The 16,102-nt window shown below is 40.0% G+C and overlaps 1 protein-coding gene across 1 annotated transcript in view; it reads left to right on the forward strand.

The window, feature by feature from the left end:
• The first annotated feature begins 1,107 nt into the window (after window positions 1-1,107).
• ZBTB11 (zinc finger and BTB domain containing 11) overlaps window positions 1,108-16,102 on the forward strand; it is a 29,501-nt gene continuing 14,506 nt past the window's right edge. The window contains exons 1-3 of the mRNA XM_068546827.1: window positions 1,108-1,641; window positions 7,713-7,948; window positions 8,585-8,816. Of these exons, the coding sequence (XP_068402928.1) occupies window positions 1,332-1,641; window positions 7,713-7,948; window positions 8,585-8,816 (778 nt within the window). The 5' untranslated portion in view covers window positions 1,108-1,331. The remainder of the gene's footprint in view (window positions 1,642-7,712; window positions 7,949-8,584; window positions 8,817-16,102) is intronic.

The following is a 16,102-nucleotide window of genomic DNA, read 5'->3' on the forward strand; positions in this document are numbered from 1 at the left end:
TGCAATCCCCACCCCCCAAGTGCGGGGGTACTGAACGCATCCCGCTTTTTTGTATGTTTTAATTATTTCATTTATTTAGGCTGCGCTGGGTCTTAGTTGTGGTTCGTGGGCTCCTCTGTTATGGCATGCAAACTCTTAGTTGCAGCATGCATGTGGGATCTAGTTCCCTGGCCAGGGATAGAACCCGTATCCCCTGCATTGGAAGTACGGATTCTTAACCACTGCACCACTAGGGAAGTCCCGCATCCTGCTTTTTGAGCCCACTGTTTTCACCATCTGTCCTCACCTATTTCCAAAGGGTCACTACCTCACTCTGACTGCAGACTCTAGGCTGGGAGAGGAGAGGGTTGGCCCAGAGTTTTCAGGCTCCAATAAAGCACCGCGCAGTCTGAGCCGCCTCGGCCTTTTGTGCGTTCACTATATGTTGGGTGTAAAATGGAGAATTTTTTCCTCTAAGTTTATGTAAAAATATATGCAAATAAAGCTGTAAGAAAACACTGCTAGCTGCTCTTCCTCACTCCTTGCCAACATGACTACCTTCATAGGTAAAAAATCGTCAATACATAAACTGATCATTCCAGAAAAATGACTATTCCATGGGTAGTTAGGAACAAGCAGTTGCTTAGAAATTACATTAACTCCTATCACGGAGGGATTTAGATTTTATAACACTCAACTGGAAGCTACATTTCCACGTGAAAGGGCTTTCTTTGGTCTTACATCCAGTGGCTAATATTATACTAGGGGCCTCAAAATCTGGCGCTTTTATGTTGTCGGGTGTCTCAAAACGTAGGCGGGGTCAAAAAGACTCCTTTACACCTTGGGGTATCTCCGACGGGATTAACAACTTCCCACCACCGCCTCCTACACGTGCTCAGATCATGGGAAAGGGAAAAACAAAAAGGGAAACTGCCAGGACTTAAGATGTCTGCTCAAAACCACTTCGATTTCCCAGGAAGGGCCTACCCGCTTCCAAAATGTCCGTCCGCAGTCCTAACGTCACTTCGTCGGCTAGATCAAGCCAGAAAGCCATTGCGCTCCAATCAGGGCTTAGCCCCCTCACCCACTGCCCTTGATTTGCGTCACTTCCGGTGGTGCAGCAGCCATTTTGTCTGTCGCCAGCGGATCCCGCGCGCTGGAGAAGTGCAGTTCCTCTTGGTTACCAACTCGTCCGTTCTCCCTCCGTGGTGCGGGCGCCCTCGAAGAGCACTCACCACAGACACAGCCAGTCCTCCCTACAGTGCCGCCACTGCTGTTGCATCCGCCCGGAACTAGTGCGCTGTCTTCCTCCCTTGCCACTGACAGGCGCCCTCGGGGAGCCGCCGTCAGCGATGTCAAGCGAGGAAAGCTACCAGGCCATCCTGCGCTACCTGACGAACGAGTGCGAGCCGTACGCGCCGGGCACCGAGGGTAATGTCAAGCGTAAAATCCGCAAGGCGGCCGCCTGCTACGTGGTGCGCGACGGAACGTTGTATTACCAGCGGCGGCAGCGGCACCGCAAGACCTTCGCCGAGCTGGAGGTGGTGCTGCAGCCCGAGCGGCGCCGGGGGCTTATCGAGGCTGCGCACCTGGGCCCGGGCGGCACTCACCACACCCAGCATCAAACCTGGCACGACTTGTCCAAGACGTACTGGTGGCGAGGTAAGACCTCGCCCGCGGTAAGGGGGAGGGCGGGCGGCTTGCTCCCAGGAAAGGCCCGCAGCCGGAGGCGAGCCCGTCTGGGCACCCGCGAGTGTGAGGGTCCGGCACCCTCCTCCCGGACGCCGCTCGCGGGCTCAGCTTAGCCCGTGCCCGGCGGCGGAGCAGCTGCCAGGCGGAGCCGAGAGGGTGGGGGACGCGAAAGGAGCCGCACTTCCCACAGGAAGGAGGCCGGGGAAGCTGGGGGCGGGCCCTTGCCCGGGGTGGGGCGAAGGGGGCTTCCCCGGGGGCCGGCCCAGCCGCGGGGAGGGGCCGGGACGCGCGGGGTGCGCTGGGCCCGCCTCCTTCGGCGGCGCGGGAGGCGGTGGCTTCTGCCCTTCGCTGACGCTTTCGGGCGGCCGTTGCAGGTGCTGTGTGTGGTGCGTTTTAAAATCCTGTTTGTGCGGATGGTTTGGGAGCGGCACGGTCCGCCCAGAGCCCGGCCGCTTTCTGCCGTGCGTTCCGCTAGGGTGTTGGCCAGCGGGTTTGAGCTTCTGCTGATCCGCTTGCCGGGGTTCGTCTTTGTGCTACTGCGGCGTGAATAAGGAATCATGCAGTTGTGTGCAGAAGTGATTTCGAGTGACTGTGTGGAAACAGTCATTTGAGCCTAGTTTTTAGAACAAGAATTTTAATAGCAGGTAGTCTCAATTCTGGTTATTTTAATATTCTTCCCTTCGCTGTAGTGAAGAGCGATTTGGAAACTGTGAGGCACTATGTATACCCAGAAAAGATGCGGTTTCTGGGATTATTATGGTCCCGGAGTGCGGCTGTAAAGTTTGACTCCTTGGGAACCAGGTTAGGGGAGGAGAGAAAGGGTCGTTCGGGGTTTTTGTTTTTGTTTTTACCTCCCTCACGCTCCAAAAAGTTGATGAATATTCAAACCGTTCGGTTATAATTAGTAAAAGTTTGCAGGCCTATAGAAGAGGTTTCGTCAGGAAAGATTCCGTATGGTTTTGCAGAAATTAACTTATGGAACTTAATCTGTGAGTAAGGGAGACTACTGAATATGAACTTTGCTGGATAGGTCTTTTTGCTTCTTAAATAATTCTTTCGTGTTTTCAAAAGCAGTCCAGCTCTCTATGTTCTTCTTAAAAGCTTTTCCTTATTTTATATTTTAAACCAATATCTGAATTAAATTCCTATAAAGAGACATGACTGAAGGGTAAATATGGAGTAATTGCTGCATTTTGTTAGGATTGATTTGGTCAGACATAGTTTTGTTGAACAAATGTCTCAGGTTTAATATTTTATGACATGTTAAAACGATAATTATAGCTAAAGATAACAGGGATCAAGCTTTTACATGCAGGCATAGTGCTGAGCACTTAATTTATTTTTACATAGTATTTAATCCTCATCAAACCTTGTAAGATGGAAACATTTATGTCTCTGTTTTACAGATGGGAAAACTAAAAGCACCAGGAGCTGACCTTTGGGATTTCAAACTTTTCTTAACCTCTATTATATGGTGCTAAATAGGCTTAGTGTTCAGAATTTTCCTTCCCTAAATTGATTATCTGTGAGTGATATCTAATCCAGTATTTTGTTTGTTTGATTTTTGTTTTAGTGGGCAGTGTCTTAAAAGCCAAAAATACCCTGAGACTGTATTGATGTTTATTTTTTTTAATGAGAGATACATTTGTGGATAAGTAGACTTTTGAAGTCCTTAATTGTCCAGAACAGCTGTTCTCTAAGTTTGGTACTAAACCCCTGAACAGGGAGGCCCTGAGATCCTTTCAGAGAATCCCCAAAGTCAAAATTATATTCATAATAATACTAAGGCATTATTTGCCTTTTCACTTATTGTATCACAAGTACACAGTGGCGTTTTCCAGAGGCTACATGACGTGATAATATGGCAATAGATTGAATGCATATATGATAATCTGTCTTCTGTTAAACCACACATTAAAAAGACTTGCAAAAATGTAAAGTAGTGCACTTTTCTCACTAATTTTTTTATGTTTTGGTAAATAGTATTTTTCATATAAATGCTATTTTTGTTAATATGTAATGGGTTTATGATACTATTTTATATCATTATTTTTATTATTTTAATATTTCTTCATTTAAAATGAGAATTCATAGTAAGCATCAGAGGAGTTTGCCCTCGATTATTAGCTATTCATTTTGATGTTTATTACATTAACACTTTGCTCGTTTTACTTGTTTGTTATAGGCCTATTAAAATTAACAACATTGGGGACTTCCCTGGCGGTTCAGTGGTTAAGACTCCACGCTTCCACAGCAAGGGGCGTGGGTTCAATCCCTGGTTGGGGAACCAAGATCCCGCATGCTGCTCGGGAGTGCCAAAAGGAAGAGAAAAAAAAAATTAACAATGCTGCATAGACAGAAAAATAAACATTCTTGGACCTGGAACTGATAACTGATAAAACATTTTTAACTATCAGTTTTTAATGTGTCATACACCACAAATGGACCCTTTTTATAATAAACATACTCCAAAGCCCTGGAGATGTTTATCTGGGAACTAATAAGATCTAATCAGTGTAGATACCAAGAAAAAAATGATTCCAAAGTCAGAGATAGTTTACTGGGATTTATTATTTACGCTGCTTTTTCTAGAATGTTGCCATCATAAGCACTGCCATTATATCCTGGTAATCAGGCAAGTTTGTAGCAACTTCACGTGTTTGAGCGCAGTGAAAAACTGGCTCAGTGCCTAAAGTTGACATATAGCAAATTTATTTCAGAATGTAAAATGTTAATAGTCTCACCCTCTCAACCCCTTATTTTATCCTGTATTGTAGTTATTTGCTGGAGTTTCCAAATAAATGACTCTCTCCCCTGCCTCAGTCAAATGCTGACTCATGGGGATCTACAATTAATGCAAAATGTGAGGAGAAAATTAAATTAGTAGGAAAAAAGATTAAACTAGGAAAATTATGTAATAGGTTAAATTAGCTACCTGCAGAGGTTCCTACCCTAAGAACTGATTTGTTTTATGGGGATAAATTGATGCTGCCGTTATCTAATCTAGAAGAGGAGGGTGTAATTTCTGAAAACCCAGCAAGAACTGGGTCTATGTTAATACAGCTGTAACTGACCACTTTGTAACCTCTTTGAAGAAAAAAACCAAAAAATCTGAATGACTAATATGCGTGGAGAAATAGAAATAGGAGCCACTATTCTCTGGGCCTCATCACTGATCGGGAGGGAGGGAGGTTCTTGAACAGCTAACAGGAGCAAATTGTTCAATTTGGCAGATCTCTAGAGTAGGGGTTCTCAACCCTGGACAGTTTTGCCTCCCAGGGAACATCTGACTATGTCTGGAGACAATATTGGTTGTCATAACTGGTGGTGGTGTTTGAGGGGCTGCTATTGACATCTGGTTAGGTAGAGGTCAGGAATGCTCCTAAACATGCCACACTGCACAGGACAGGACAGCTTACTCACCCCTCCCTGCCCCACAACAAGAATCATCTGGCCCAAAATGTCAACACTGCTGAGGTTGGGAAACCCTGCTCTAGAGTGAGAATCTGTTCCTCAAGTTGTTTTATCAGAGGTTGTTTACCCACTAAGTCTATGCTCAGTAAAGAACCTCTTAATGCTAATTTGGTATTTTATGTGGACTTTTTTTTTTTTTTTTTTTTTGGGCTGCATTGGGTCTTCATTGCTGCGCGTGCGCTTTCTCTAGTGGCGGCGAGCGGGGGCTACTTTTGGTTGCAGTGCGCAGGCTTCTCATTGTGGTAGCTTCTCGTTGCAGAGCACAGGCTCTAGGCGTGCAGGCTTCAGTAGTTGTGGCACGTGGGCTCAGTAGTTGTAGCACATGGGTTTAGTTGCTCTGCAGCATGTGGGATCTTCCTGGACCAGGGCTTGAACCTGTGTCCCCTGCATTGGCAGGTGGATTCTTAACCACTGCGCCACCAAGGAAGTCCCCTACGTGGACGTTTTTATGGAGGTTGACCATTGAGCATCATTTAACGCTTATGTAGTAGTTACCTTGTCTCAGACACTGTTCAAAGTGATTTATAAATATTAACATTTTATCGTTATAACACGCTGTGAAGGTAAGTGCTGTTATCCCCATTTTGGCACAGAGAGGTTAGGTGACTTGGACATACATGGTCACAAAGTTAGTCAGTGGATTCAAATTTTCCTACATAAAGTAATTGCTACTCCTTGTGGTAATTACCCACTCTTAAAATAGTAAGTTAACTATGTTTACGCCTTTATGTCTTTTCAGTGATTAATTTGAGTCAGATTCTTTCAGCTTAATCAGCTCTGGGCGAGCTAAAGAGGGTCAGGTTCCTGAATCTGTAAAGCTAGATTTAAGATGGATCCCATCAAAACACTAACACTCGAATTTCGAATTAAAGGACTTCTAAAATACGATAGGATGATTTTTCATACATTTGATCGACTGTCATACATTAAAACCTTTTTTTTCTATAAATTTATTTATTTTATTTTTATTTTTGGCTGCATTGGGTCTTCGTTGCTGTGCGTGGGCTTTCTCTAGTTGCAGCGAGCGGGGGCTACTCTTCGTTGCGGTGTGTGGGCTTCTCATTGCAGTGGCTTGTCTTGTTGTGGAGCAAGGGCTCTAGGTACGCAGGCTTCAGTAGTTGTGGCACGTGGGCTCAGTAGTTGTGGTACGCGGTCTCTAGAGTGCAGGCTCGGTAGTTGTGGCACACGGGCTTAGTTGCTCCGCGGCATGTGGGACCTTCCTGGACCAGGGCTTGAACCCGTGTCCCCTGCATTGGCAGGCAGATTCTTAACCACTGCACCACCAGGGAAGTCCCGAGAATATAAATTTCCGAATTTATTAGTCCAGTGTGTACTTTTTTTAGTAAGTATGGGATATAATACAATTTGAGAAATACTGCTTAAATACTATCTGAAGGTTGAAGTGCAAGTAAGTTGGTATAATTTATCATCTTGAAACTCTTTTCAGGAATTTACTATATACCTCTGTATCATTTTAGCTAATTAACAGCCTTTTCATTTGCATTTTACTTGGGGGTTGTAGGGGAAGAAGTTTCTGTCACAGGGATGGATAAATGTATTCCTGGGTAAGTAGCATAATATCCTGAAAGTCACATGACTTCTGGAGGCCCACTTATGCAGTTTACTAGATGTGACTTTGGACAAGTTATCACTTAGGGCTTCATTCTCCTTGTCTGTAGGATGGGAATTAATTGTTCCTCCCTTACAAGTATGATGGAGAGGGGGGAGTGTGTGTAAAGTGTTCCTCCCTGCTTCCTACCCCATCCCAGCATGTTGAGTTGAAAGCTGAAATTCAAAATAGGGTTTTATGAGTGGCTCGTGTATAATCAACTTTTGATAGATTGTGTATACTGTTATTTAATAAAGCTCTAAAAGCTCATAGCTTTCAAAGACAAGAGATATATTTTACACTCATTACAAGTTTTGATGTGGTCCTTTTCAGGTTGCAGATTGGCTCCACCTGTTTTTTTCATCTACATTTCAGGCTAAAGGACAGTATCCATCTGGGACATGCTGCTCTTTGACAGAGGGGACATAAGTCAGGGAACCGATGGGAAACATTGCTTCTTAAAGCTTCTAGTGACACATGGCATCCATGATATTCATTCATATTCCATTGATCAAAGCTAATTGCATGGTGAAGCCTGATGTTAGTAAGGTGGAGAGTTATTAGCGTGACCCACATGATTATATTACTGTCTATGAAGGTCAGAAACAGTTGAATATTGGCAATTTCATGTAGTTGCTATTGCACGAGTGAGTTGAAGCTCACACGGAGATGGATGGTGCTACGTAATCGTACAGAAAGTAAATGAGTAACTAAGAGTGAACAACAAAACAGTTTACCTCGGCATGGAGACAAATTGTCATTATAGCGTATCTTTGAAAAAAAACGTATCTTAAATTCTAAATAATTCACTCTACATACTTTATGGGCATGTGTGTGTCTGTATACATGCACTTGAATATACATTAGTATACACAGATTAAATAATGAACAGTATAATCTTCAGTTTTCACATGAGAGCAGTATTAAATTTAACTAGTTAATTTTTGTTTCATTGTAGGTATATTAAAGCAAGTCAAAGATTACATTAAACAGTGTAGCAAATGCCAGGAGAAACTAGATCGATCCCGTCCTATATCGGATACTTCAGAAATGTTGGAAGAATTGGGACTAGACCTCGAATCTGGAGAAGAAAGTAATGAATCAGAGGATGACCTGAGCAACTTTACTTCGCCTCCAACTACAGCTTCCAAGCCTGCAAAAAAGAAGCCAGTATCCAAACATGAACTTGTATTTGTAAGTGGAACTTTCCATTCAGCTTATTAACATTTGTAACTAGTGTGTTAGTATTTATAGTCTTAACTGAATTTTTTCTGAAACCACTAAAACTGCTTTCCTTTTGGCACTGTCATTGTCATGTTGTTACATGCCCTAAAAGTTTGCTAATACTGCCTCTTCCTTAATCATAAATATTCCTGTTGTTTCTTCTCATCAGAATGTAACTTGTTGGTTTGTCGTTAATTACTCCTCCTCTCTTCTTCTTAATAGTATATTGGTACAGGTAGACAGAATACATTTCTGGAAGCAGTTTCTGGGTCATGCAGCAAGGTAAAATTAAGCTGACTAGGTCTTTGTTTTTTGCCTGCATTCGTTTCTTGTATCATCAGATAAATTTCTGACTAATAAGAGGAGGCAGCAAGAAGTGAGGTGCAGATTTTCATTGGGTCAAGTAGAATGAACATAGCAGAAGACAGTGAGAACAATGTATCTTTTTATTTAAATACATAGGTAATAAAGAATATCAGGTTATTTCTTCATATTAATTAGTGGAATCTTTTATAAGGGAATAATGTGTCTTGTTTTAAATTCTGTTAAGGGTAAAAATACAGATGATATGTAATGCAACTCTTGGTCTCAAACTTATTTTGATAGGTTGACACCAAAGGAGTGGTGAAACGTTCTTCTCCAAAACATTGTCAGGCTGTCTTAAAACAGCTGAACGAACAGAGACTCTCTAACCAGTTCTGTGATGTTACTTTGTTAATTGAAGGAGAAGAGTACAAAGCTCATAAATCTGTTCTGTCAGCTAATAGCGAATATTTTCGAGATCTTTTTATTGAGAAAGGAGCTGTTTCCAGTCATGAGGCAGTGGTGGATCTTTCTGGTAAGAATTTTCTGATATTCGTGTTTTTTGTTCATAAGTATATACTGGAAGAGGGGTGTGTATATCTTACAAACTCAGGTTTTATGCTCAAGTGGGAGAAGCCCACTTACAGAACAGACTAAGCTGAACTGTAAGGTCCTCCCTTTTAGTAGGGTTTCCAAGATAGAGTTATGAAAAGGCTGTCATTTCCTATCACTACCCGTTCGGGGAGACGATTGTAGCAGTAGTAGAGTTTCTGGGATCTACACTGTTAAAAACAGTTTGAGAGAAATCCATAATTGCACCAGTGTTATTACACTAAGTAAATATATTACTTTAAAATTGACTGCCTGAATCTTATGTTGTGCAACCTGAAATTGTAGAGCACTTCTGTAGGTCTGTTGTTTTTCATTTTTTAAGATTAATATTCGTCATTCATTAGATTCGATAATCAAATTGTCAATATAGAATAATCAGAATTCCAGGTGTGGTTTTTTGGTTTCTTTGGGCCTGCTGCTGTTGTTGTTATTATTGTAAATGGATAATTTGACTTTCTTTTGGCCTCACTAGAATTTATGTATTGGCTTAGGAGTCAACAAATGAAAATTTAGGAAGCATTAAAATAGGTAACCTTATTTATACATTTCCTCATAATATTAATTTGCTGTAGCTCTTGAATTACTGACACCACTGTGTGAAATGTCATTTCCTCTTTCTGAAACAAAAAAGTGACTTTATCCAGGTATATAAATACTTACCTAGTTAACCACTGATCCTTTTCTGCCTTATACTGTTAAAACTCACCTTCTCTGGAAAGACAAATTCATATATTTTTCCTTAACAGTAGCTATATGTTTAATTACTAAAAAATATTTCTCAAGCATCCATTGTGTGCAAGGAACTGGCCTGGGCTATGGGGATACAGTGGTGAACAAAAACTTTTACAGAGCATAGAGTTGCATTACATTCTAGATTTGTGATATTTACTTTGGTGACTCAGAGGAGAAAATACATCTTATTCTGGGCCATCTGAATAATAAAACCTATCACAAGTGTAGTCTTGATGTGTTAGCTTTGGAATTTTTTCCTTATCTTTCATGCATCTGAAGCAGAAAGAAGAGTGTGTGTTGCTCTTTTCCAGTTTCTCAGCAGCTTATAATAGCAAATGAAATGTCTCCAAAATAACTGCAGCACAGCATCCTATTATTCCAACAAAATATCTCATTTATTCTTCATTCCATATGCTTATTTTTATATATTGTTCAGGAAATATAGTGTAAACCAATAGCAGGTGAAGTAGACATTGTTAAAAGTTTTGTTTGATTTTTAAATATTCAGTAGATAGGCTAATTGTAAAATATGTGTAAAGTATAAAAAAAATGATAAAATCTACATCTGTTTTCTAATTACCTAGTTTAATGGTTGTTGAATTCATCAGTGTTTTCCTTTATGTTGTTTATGCTTTAAAAAAAAATTCTTCCCTACTCAGCCGTAAAGATATTTTCATATACTGTCTTATAGTTTTTCTTTCTTATTTAACTTTTAATCTATTTGGAATTTTTTTTTTGACGGTGTGAGATAGGTGTTTGATTTCATTTTTTCCCATTTTGTCTCAGAACCATTTAGTGAAAACTCCCTTCTCTTCCTACGCGTCGGCCATGCAAATTCTCTTAAAAAACACATTTTCACATGTTTGGTACTGATTATAGGCTTTTTTCCAATCTGTTGGTTGTCTCTTCCCACAATATTATTGCTTGGTCTTAATTACCTTAGCTTTATAATAATGAAAGTCTCCCACCTTAATTATTCAGGTGGGTCTTAGTTATTCATAACTCTTTGCTGTTCCATATAAACTATTAAAGCAGCTTGTCTGCTTCCACAAAAAGAAGAAAAATGTATTTTGTTAGGGATTACATCGAATTGATAAAGTTTTAGAGGTTTTTCCGTAAAAGTCTCACACATCTTTTGTTAGATTATTCTAAGGTAGTTTATACTTTTTGATACTATTATAATTTTTTTCTTAAAATTATATTATTTCTGATTTATTTTTGGTAACTGTTGATTCTATATACAGTAGTACTGTATATAGAATCAACAAAGTAGTACTGTATATAGAGTACTGTATATAGTAGTACTGTATATAGTAGTACTGTATATAGAATCAACAAAGAATCTATAGATAAATGTCTGAATGACTACTAGTCATTCAGACATTTATCTATACTCTTTGAGATTTTCCATATAAAACAAATATTGATATATTAATATATTATCTGCTAATAGTACTGTTTTTTTTTTCTACCTTTCCAGTCCTTATATTTTGAACTTCTTTCTTCTCACTTTACAGTGCCGTTTAGGACTTCAAAAAAAAACCCAGCAGTTAAATAGGGGTAGTGATAGAGGGTTCACTTATTCCCATGGTAAAGAAAGATACGGGAATGCTTTTTTTTCTTTTTTAACCATGAAGTATATTATTTGGTGAATGTTTTAAATAGATTACCCTTTACCCCCTTTAACATTAAGGAAATTTCCTCTGAAATAGGTAGGTGTGGACTTAACCACATACTTTTTCTGTATCCGTTGAGACCATCTTTATTTATTTCATTCTGTTAATGTGGGAAATTACATTGGTTTACTAATGTTAACTCAATTTTTCATTCCTGAGATCAATCCAGTGTAGTCATAATATATCTTTTGTACAAACTACTGTGTTTGGTTTAGAATGCTAATATTGTTAGCCTGTTTCCAAGTGTATTCATGAGTAATTTTCCTTTTTCACACTGTTTCTGTCATGTTTTGATATCAGAGTTGGTTTAGTCTTATAAATTGTGTATTCCCTCCAATTTTTTACATGCACTGAAGTAGTTACTATGAGATTAGAATTATTTGTTTCTTGAATATTTGGTAGAATGATGGCTAAAATTGACTGGACTTTTGGGGGAAGATTTTTAGCTACTAATTCGACAAGTTTAATGGTTAGGGAATTATTCTGTAGGTTTTCTATTTCATCTTGAGTAATTTGTAGAAAGTTTTGCCATAATATGTCCATTTTATCTAAATTTTCAAGTTTCTTGGCACAATTTTTTTTTTTTTTTTTGTCGGTGCCGTGCGGCCTGCGGGATCTTAGTTCCCCGACCACGGACTGAACCTGGACCTTTGGCAGTGAAAGTGCAGAGTCCTAACCACTGGACTGCCAAGGAATTCCAGCACAAAATTTTTAATATTCTCTTCTAAATGCCTCCAGTGACTGTAGATTTGTCTCTTTCATTCCTTGTGCCTTCTCTCTCATTTCTAAATTTTTTTTACTAGAGGTTTACTGACTTTTTTAAAAAAAGAAGTTGGCAGACTATAGCTTGTAGGCCAAATCTGGCCCACTGCCTGCTTTTGTAAATAAAGTTTTATTGGGAGACAGCCACATCCATGTATTTACATATTGTCTGTGGCTGCTTTTTTTTTTTTTTTTTTTTTTTTATTTTTGCTGTGTTGGGTCTTCGTTTATGTGATGGGCTTTCTCTAGTTGTGGCAAGCGGGGTCCACTCTTCATCGCGGTGCGCGGGCCTCTCACTATCGCAGGCTCTCTTGTTGCGGAGCACAGGCTCCAGACGCGCAGGCTCAGTAATTGTGGCTCACAGACCCAGTTGCTCCGCGGCATGTGGGATCTTCCCAGACCAGGGCCCGAACCTGTGTCCCCTGCATTGGCAGGCAGATTCTCAACCACTGCGCCACCAGGGAAGCCCTCTGTGGCTGCTTTTGAGCTTACAAGGGCAGAATTGAATAGTTGCTACATAAACTAGTGACCCACAAAACCTAAAATATTTGCTTATCTTGCTCTTTACAGAAAAACTTTCCTAAGCCCTATGCCAAAGCATGATTTTTTAAATGTTAAAAACCTAACTTTTATGCAAATACTATAGTACAAGGTTTTATATGATTAATTTAGGAAACCAGTAAGATGTTAAAACTGCTTCTAATAGAATTCTGAAGAAAAGGTTTGTATATATTGTCTTTCAACCAGAGGAATGAATTTGCTCAAAATGAATTTGCTAATAGATTGGTTAATATCCTATAGAGAAATAAACTGTAAGTTTTGGAGTTATCTTTCCTACCCTGATAGAAAAAGCTTCTTAATCTTTCACATTTCGTTTGCATTTGCAATTACTTTTCTGTAGGTTAATTTTTACAGAGTTGTAAAATAGTCAATAGCAGTCAATCAGTGGTGCCTGCTCAACACTACTTTTTTTAAAAATTTAATTAATTTATTTATTTATTTATTTATTTTGGCTGCATTGGGTCTTTGTTGCTGCGCGTGGGCTTCCTCTAGTTGCAGCGAGCAGGGGCTACTCTTTGTTGCGGTGCGCGGGCTTCTCATTGCAGTGGCTTCTCTTGTTGTGGAGCACGGGCTCTAGGCACGCAGGCTTCAGTAGCTGTGGCACGTGGGCTCAGTAGTTGTGGCAAATGGGCTCCAGAGCACAGGCTCAGTAGTTGTGGCACACGGGCTTAGTTGCTCCATGGCATGTGGGAACTTCCCGGACCAGGGCTTAAACTGTGTCCCCTGCATTGGCACGCAGATTCTTAACCACTGCGCCACCAGGGAAGTCCCTCAACACTACTCTTAAAGAACACCTGACTACAAGGATATATTATACAGCACAGAAAATATAGCCAATATTTTATAGTAACTATAAGTGGAGTATAACCTTTTAAAATTGTGGAACACTATGTTGTATACCTGAAAGTTATATAATACTGTACATACACTGTACCTCAGTAAACAAAAACGCAATATTTTTGCCTGATAACCAAATTTTTCTTTATTGAAGTAGAGTTGGTTTACAATGTTGTATTAATTTCTGCTGTACAGCAAAGTGATTCAGTTATACATATATATACATTCTTTCTTAATCTTTTCCATTATGGTTTATCACTGGATATTGAATATAGTTCCCTGTGCTATACAGTAGGACCTTGCTGTTATCCATTCTATATATAATAGTTTGCATCTGCTAACCCCCAACTCCCACTCCATCCCTCCGCCACTCCCCCTCCCCGTTGGCAACTACAAGTCTGTTCTCTATGTCTGTGAGTCTGTTTCGTAGACAAGTTCATTTGTGTCATATTTTAGATTCCACATAAAACTGATATCATATGGTATTGTCTTTCTCTGTTTGACTTACTTCACTTAGTATGATAATCTCTAGGTCCATCCATGTTGCTGCAAATGGCATTATTTCATTCTTTTTTATGGCTGAGTAATATTCCATTGTATATATGTACCACATCTTTATCCATTTATCTGTCAATGAACATTTAGATTGTTTCCATGTCTTGGCTATTGTAAATAATGCTGCTGTGAACATAGGGGTGCATGTATCTTTTTGAATTATAGTTTTGTCTGGATATATGCCCAGGAGTCGGATTGCTGGATCATATGGCAACTCTATTTTTAGTTTTTTGAGGAACCTCCATACTATTTTCCACAGTGGCTGCACCAATTTACATTCTCACCAACAGTGTAGGAGGGTTCCCTTTTCTCCACACCCTCTTCAGCATTTGTTATTTGTAGACTTTTTGGTGGGGGGTGGGGGGGTGGCACTGCATGGCTTGTGGGATCTTAGTTCCCTGACCAGGGATCGAACCAGCAGTCCTCATCAGTGAAAGCGCAGAGTCCTAACCACTGGACTGCCAGGGAATTCCCATTTGTAAACTTTTTAATGATGGCCATTATGACCAGTGTGAGGTGGTACCTCACTGTAGTTTTAATTTTCACTTCTCTAATAATTAGCAATGATGAGCATCCTTTCTTTCTTTTTTTTTTTTAAAAATATTTATTTATTTATTTGGCTGTGCCAGGTCTTAGTTGCGGCATGCAGGATTTTTAGTTGCGCCATGCAAACTCGTAGTTGCAGCACGTGGAATCTAGTTCCCCAACCAGGAGTCAAACCCAGGCCCTCTGCATTGCGAGTGTGGAGTTCCAGCTACTGGACCACCAGGGAAGTCCCTTGAGCATTTTTTCATGCACCTAATGGCCATCTGTGTGTCTTCTTTGCAGAAATGTCTATTTAGTTCTTCTGCCCATTTTTTGATTGGGTTGTTTGTTTTTGTTGTTGTTGTATTGTGTGAGCTGTTTGTATATTTTGGAGATTAAGCACTTGTCGGTCACATCTCTTGCAAATATTTTCTCCCATTCCATAGATTGTCTTTTCATTTTGTTTATGGTTTGCTTTGCTATGCAAAAGCTTGTAAGTTTAAGTCCCATTTGTTTATTTTTGCTTTTATGTCTATTGCCTTGGGAGACTGACCTAAGAAAACATTGGTACAATTTATGTCAGAGTATGTTTTGCCTATGTTCTTTCCTAGGAATTTTAGGGTGTCATGTCTTTTTTTTTTTAAAATAAATTTATTTATTTATTTATTTTTGGCTGCATTGAGTCTTTGTTGCTACGTGTGGGCTTTCTCGAGTTGTGGCGAGCGGGGGCTACCCTTTGTTGCGGTGGGCAGGCTTCTCATTGCAGTGGCTTCTCTTGTTGTGGAGCACAGGCTCTAGGCACGCGGGCTTCAGCAGTTGTGGCACGCAGGCTCAAATAGCTGTGGCTCGCGGGTTCTAGAGTGCAGGCTCAGTAGTTGTGGCGCATGGGCTTAGTTGCTCTGCGGCATGTGGAATCTTCCCGGACCAGGGATCAAACCCGTGTTCCCTGCATTGGCAGGCAGATTCTTAACCACTGTGCCACCAGGAAAGTCCCGCCCCTTTTATTTTGATTAAAATGTTTTCCAGAGTGTGTGTAGTGTACATAAAAAGACTAGGAGTAAAAACAAAATACCAAAATTATCTTGTGGCAGTAAGATTATGAGTGATTTTTTTATCTTCTTATTTTCTTTTGTGTTTTATAGCATTTTACAGTAAACATTTGACTTGTATCTTTGGGAAAAAATGGTTTTTGATATTTAAAGTTACTTGGAGCAGTGTTAGTTCTTTCATGGAAAATTTTTCTTATGACTTCAACTTAGAAATTAAAAAGGTACTAGGTAAAAGACCAAAATACATTATTTTGTTGGTATCTGTTGTTGTTGTTGTTGTTTTAAGAAATATTCTTTCTTACCTCAACCTTATTTAACTCGGTTTCATAATTTGTAGCAGTATTAATATGACCTCAGCCTGCTTGATATCAGCTTTCCTAGGAATGGCTGAATTAGCTATGATGGTCATGTTGATGTGTAGTCTCCCCAGCTTTCAACCTGAATCCTAATAGATCTCACAGTTTAAGGTTTCCCTGTATGCTTGTTACTTGTTTATCCACTATTTGCCTATG

Source organism: Eschrichtius robustus, chromosome 6 (assembly GCF_028021215.1).
Source record: "Eschrichtius robustus isolate mEscRob2 chromosome 6, mEscRob2.pri, whole genome shotgun sequence".
Taxonomy (NCBI): Eukaryota; Metazoa; Chordata; class Mammalia; order Artiodactyla; family Eschrichtiidae; genus Eschrichtius; species Eschrichtius robustus.